The sequence below is a fragment of the Crocodylus porosus genome, unplaced genomic scaffold, assembly GCF_001723895.1.
Source record: "Crocodylus porosus isolate Cpor-Errol unplaced genomic scaffold, CroPor_comp1, whole genome shotgun sequence".
NCBI classification, from domain to species: Eukaryota; Metazoa; Chordata; order Crocodylia; family Crocodylidae; genus Crocodylus; species Crocodylus porosus.
In genome coordinates, this window is record NW_017728940.1 from 1,098,705 (window position 1) to 1,104,040 (window position 5,336).

Consider the following 5,336-nt stretch of genomic DNA (forward strand, 5'->3'; position numbering starts at 1 on the left):
GGCCAGGCCCCAAAAGCGCGTCCGAGCCGGAGCCGCGGAGCCCCGACGGTGCGGCCGGCTGCCCCCCGAGGCTCTGGGCGTCTTCGCCGCACCTCAGGGCACCCCCGGGCGGAGACTCACCAATGACACGAAGGTCGCTGTCCGGCGTCACTGTCGGGAAGGAAAGGGCGCTGGGTTAGGGAGCGGATGTGCCCGCCGGCAGGCCGACCGACCGACGGACCGGGGACGGGCGAGCGGGGCAGAGCACGCGCCGGGCGAGTCGGAGGTAGTCACCGAGACAGGGAGCAATCCCAGATTTCGGGGAGCAGAGCCGCACGCAGAAGAGCGCCCGGCGCCGCGGAGCCGTACCTTCCTCCACAGCAAACCCCTCGGCGATGGGCAGGACCCTCTCCAGGCAGACGTCCTCTGCCGCGATCGCCATCCGCCGGTGGGTGTAGATGAAGATCCTGCAGGCACGGAGCACCAGGTAACGCCGCCTCTGCCGCAGCCCCCAGCGGGATCCCAAATTGCCCCGTCCCAGCAGCGTGGCGCCCTGCCCGCGCAGCCGGCTGCAGCTCCCACCCCATCCCTTGGCCCACTTAACCTTTGGTAAGTGACCCCAGCATCTGCTGGGCAAGAGCGCCAAGCAAGGGCCCCTGCAGCCCGGGCTTCTAGATCCAGCTTCCTCCCCATTGCCCAGCCCTGAGGAAGCGCCGCTGGGGAGGAGGCGCATTCGCACCGCGCCGCGGCCTTTCGGCTTCGCGCAGCCAGCAAGAGGGCGCGCAGGCCAGCGGGGTCTCAGGCACCTACGCGTGCTCTCCGTGGCTCCGGACGAGGCCCAGCAGCCGGCTCTCCACGCTCTCGACGCCCACCAGGACGCCCTGCACCGCCTGCGGCCCGTGGTCAAGGAATCGTCAGCACGGCCGCGGGAGCCAGGCTGGGCTCCTGGCTCGGCAGGGGCTGCATCCCCAGCCTCTTAAAATGCCTCCTGCTATTTTGGCTCTGCCCCACTACTCTGCTTCCTCTGCCTTTGCTCTGCACATGGGGAGCTGCCACGGGGCTGGGATCTTTGCGGCGGGCAGAGGAGGCTTTGCTCAATTTGGGGACCCCAGGTGGTGGGTCGATATGGTTAGCACCGCGCCCACGCCAGAGCCCTGCAACAGGAGCAGGGACACGGAGACTGATTTGGTCACCGGTAAGAGTCCTGTCTCCATGGCCCTGCGTAGCATCCCTTTCCCCACACAAAGGATATGATCAGGCAGGTCTCCCCCTCTGCCAGCGTCTCCTGAATAGCAACCGACTGGTCCATCCTCCAGCCCTGGAAGGCAAAGCGGGAGGAAGCCTGTGCGCGAGTTTTGCCCGTTTCCAGACCTGATCCCCACGGCACTGTCACGAGAGGCCGCAAGAGGGTGCCCTGCTGCTGGGATTGAGAGCACGGGCAGCCCCGGGCACCGCATCAGCGCAGGCCCCGGGACCCGGCCCCTGCCCGCCCAGGGGTACGGCAGTGCAACGTGGCCCCGCGTGCTAGCACGAGCCTGCCGAATGCGGGCCTGCCCCCAGGCAATGCAAACCACGGCCCTACCAGCTGCCGCCGTTGTGCCAAGTCTCGCCCGGCTGCCCCGTTCCCACAGAGGACTCAGACTGGCGATGCCCCAGCGCTCGGATGCTCCCACGGCCGCCTGGAAGAGCCAACTCCGCCGGCCCCGTTGCCTGGAACCGGACAGGAGAGCACAGAGACCGTGTCCCTCCTGCAGCTGGAGCCCCCCTGCCTGCTGGGCCCCCTCCCTGCTTCCTCTGCCGCGCTCTGCTCTGGCTGCTTTCCCACTTCCTCTCGGGCCTGCTCTAGCACCCGATCCGCGCCGGCTGCGCTCCTCTCCTGGGCGTCCCGGCTCCGCGGGGCTGGAAGGGGGCTGCAGGGCGGCTTCCCGTGAGCAGCGCCACTGTCATGGGCTGGACTGGGAGCAGCCCCCAGGCCTGGCCTTCCAGAGAGGAACAGGCTGGCCTTTGTTTCCGCGGCCAACTCGGTGCTTATCCCAAGGGGACAAGCTGCAGCCGTTTGGGTCCCATCTAGGGGGCTGTTCTGGCTGGCGCCGGCCATCCAGGCAGCTTTCCCTTGCAGGGACTGGGCCCCCGAGTTGCACCCCGTGCGCCCACCTCCCCAGCACTGGTTGCACCAGGCGAGCTGGCACCTAGGCCCCTCTGCTTCCCCAAAGCTAGGCCTGTCTTTGCTGGGTGCCTTTCCCCAGCCCCCGTGCTCCCTCGGGGCTGTCACTTGCAGACAGGGGACCAAGGCAGCTTGTACTACTACAGTACCTCTCCGTAGCCTGCCGTCGGCGATCTTACTTCAACTCCCAGCGTTCCTGCTGCCCCGTGCTCCCAGCCTGCACTGAGGTCCTCCACCCTTAACCCTTTACTCAGAAAAAAAAAAGAAGAAAAAACAACCAGTTCTGGTGGTGCCGCCCCAAAGAGCGGCAGATGGACATCTCCATCCTTGCTGTCAGCGACAGCCTCTCATCTACTTCCCGCCGCGTTTGCGTTTCAGCCTGCGCCGTGAGAACGGCCTCGCAGACCTTTTGCTGCTCCGACTCTGGCTGGGTGCCACAGGGGCTGGGTTTTACGGGGCACAGCTGGGGAGGTCAGGCCATGACCACAAAGGAAAAACACAGTATCATGCCAGCCCTTATTTTCTTAAAGCAGAGCCTGACTCTCAGGCCTAACCTGCACCTGTCTCTCTTGCAAGAGGGGGCTTTGTGGTCCAGTACGGAAATGCAAACCACAAGCCCCAGAGCTTGTTTCTTCCATTTATTTTCCTACCTTAGATTACAGACTTGAGGCACCTTTTTTTCCAGCGTGCTGCTGTGCCTGGGAGCCTCGGCAGCTGAGAGCAAACACCTGGAAGCTTTTGTGTGAGTTTATTAACAGTCCAGAAAAACCAGGCTGGAGGGTGGAGGCCTGTCTAGCCAGGGAGCATCTCAGATCTGCAGGGCATGTTGGAATAAACTCCTGCCCAGAGCCATGAAGACTGGGAAAGACCCTCTCCACCAGCGTTGCAGGCCATCTCTCACTGAAATGCAGCCATGCCTGGCGCTAGCCGAGCCCAGCTGGCACGAGCAAACTTTGGCACTTCTGTCTCGTTATGCAAATCAGCGCTTGTGCGGCCCCATGCGAGCAGGTGCCAGGAACTGAGCCCTGCACATAGCAAAGGCGGGACGGTTTGGCTCCTACCAGCACCGGCTGCAGCGACGCCGTGGGTGGCTGAGGATCCGGGACTCCTGCAACAATGAGTGCATGCACTCGGAGCAGCCTCTCCTGGGACCTGGCTGCCCTCACCCCTGTGCTACCCCCACCGTAGGCTCCTGGAGCCGTCCCAGCACTGGGGAGGGAGGCGGCAAGGTGCAGGGAGAACGCCAGGTGGGAAGCGACAGGCGCTAGGCGCAAACGGTCATTAAAAACACTGGGGTTGACACACGTATTTATTTATAGAGGACGTCTCTGCAGGGGAAGGGGTCCGAGACATGACGGCAGCAGAGCACGACAGTCCCAGCGGTGCCTGCGTCGGCACAGCCGTGAGCAGCGTTGGGGCTGAAGGGGTCTGGCTCGCGGCTCCCGACGGGCCAGGATGGGTCGTGCATCGTCAGCCTCGGGGCAGGAACAGGTGGCACCGGATTTCTTAGCAACAGACTAAGCCCAGATTAACATGGCGCTACAGCAATCCACCTCTGCACCAGGGATTTCCAAACAGGAGCACTGAGGACCTGGGCAGCCTTTGGAAAAAACCCCATTTCCTTGACTAAGATGCCAGAGAGGAGATGCTGCATCCTTCATTTGACCCTGTCTGGGCCTGGACTTACAGAAGGATTTTGTGAGGCTTCCTCCACCCTGCTCCAGTCACCCCCGACCCCCGGGACGAGAGCGCCGCACTTCTGCGGTCTACAAGTCCCACGGGGGCCTGGGTTTCGGCAGTGACACCTGCAGCTTTCCTGCCTGCTCGGTGCCTGGGCTGCACCTCTGCTTTGGATCGCACTGGGGACGGGCACAATTTTGAGGGCTCAGGGTTGACGGTGCTGCAGGACAGAGCTAGAGGAGTTGGCCCTCTGGACATGGGGCAGGACTGGCCCCAGCGCCACTGGTTTTGGGGGCTGAAGGCACCAAGGGAAAAGCTGGGGGGAGGCTTTACAGGCCTGGTGTTGAAGGCACCCTGGCAGCACACAGCTCGTGGCCGGCTTAGAGGGGTGGCTCCTTGGGCAGGGGAATCCCGCTCCCAAGAGGATGGGTGGGCTTTGACAGCAGCTGCAGCCTCAGACCCAGAGCCTGCCTGCAAGGAGGGGCACCCTTCATGCCTGCGACAACACGGGGGCTTGTACAGGGCTCCCCTCCGCACAGGTCCGGGTACGTCCCCCCGCTCCCGCCCCCAGCAGCCTAAAGCGGGGCTGGCCGAGTGCCTGAGCGGGTAGACTGGGCTTTGTCCCCAGCCTCTCCCAGCCCAGCCCCAGGTGCAGGAGAAGTGGTCCTCTGGGACAGCCCCAAAATCCATCCCCCCAGGCGCCCTGGGCCGAACAGGCGCGTGCAACAGCTGGAAGCCGTCCTGCGGGGATGGGAAGAAGCCCACAGGCTCCTCCCTGCCTGGGCACGATTGAGCAGAGGGAGTTTCCTAGCAAGCCTTAGCCAAAGGGAGAGAGCTATAGCGATCCTAGTGCGTGCCCAGGGTCCCCCAGCCCCTAGTCAGCCTGCAGGCCCTGCTTAACCCTGGAAGGCAGCGAGGATGCAGTAGTGGAGGACGAAGACCGCGCCGCTGGCCAGGAGCTGCAGGATCGGGGCCAGAGCCCTCCGCCCAGCACCGTTGACGTGCACGTGGCCGTCCAGCTTGAGACAGCTGGCCTTGGGGCCGGCAGGGCAGCACTCCTGGTAGCAGGTGGTGGCCACGCCGCTGGCGCACACTGGCTTGCCCATCTTGCAGGCTTTGCTGCACCCAGCGACATAGCTCGAGCCCGTCTTCTTCATCTGGAAGGAGGAAGGACACGGGTCAGTGTGGCCTGGCCCTGCCCGCCTTGGGCTCGTGGTCGCAGAGCCTGGCTGCCTACGGAGGCTTCCCGCTGGAGGCTGGGGAAAGTGAGCACTGGGCCCCTCCCTAGCCCTGTGACCCATGCCTGGAGCACCCTGGGGTGGGACAGGAGCCACAAACACCCCCAGCCAGAGCAACTCCAATGCAATGCTGCAGCTAGTAAAGCGACCAAAATGCTGGCTTGCATCCATAGATGCTTCTCGAGCAGATCCCGGGACGCCATTCTCCCCTTGTACTTGGCCTTGGTGAGGCCGCAGCTGGAGTACTGTGTCCAGTTTTGGGCTCCACAATTCAA

General features: G+C 64.1%; 2 protein-coding genes across 3 annotated transcripts in view; both read right to left on the reverse strand.

The window, feature by feature from the left end:
• The window catches only part of INPP5B (inositol polyphosphate-5-phosphatase B), a 23,682-nt gene extending 21,941 nt beyond the window's left edge, over positions 1-1,741 (reverse strand). Inside the window, exons 1-5 of one of the 2 annotated variants that reach the window (XM_019547913.1) lie at positions 1,562-1,741; positions 1,232-1,297; positions 790-869; positions 349-446; positions 121-150 (exon numbers count right to left, since the gene is read on the reverse strand). In XM_019547913.1, the coding sequence (XP_019403458.1) occupies positions 121-150; positions 349-446; positions 790-869; positions 1,232-1,288 (265 nt within the window). In that variant the 5' untranslated portion in view covers positions 1,289-1,297; positions 1,562-1,741. Of the gene's footprint in view, positions 1-120; positions 151-348; positions 447-789; positions 870-1,231; positions 1,311-1,561 lie in introns of those variants that run through there. The other variant, XM_019547914.1, reaches the window with a different exon arrangement.
• A 1,067-nt stretch (positions 1,742-2,808) lies between these two features.
• The window catches only part of LOC109318532, an 8,311-nt gene continuing 5,783 nt past the window's right edge, over positions 2,809-5,336 (reverse strand). The window contains exon 9 of the mRNA XM_019547855.1: positions 2,809-4,980. Within this exon, the coding sequence (XP_019403400.1) occupies positions 4,720-4,980 (261 nt within the window). The 3' untranslated portion in view covers positions 2,809-4,719. The remainder of the gene's footprint in view (positions 4,981-5,336) is intronic.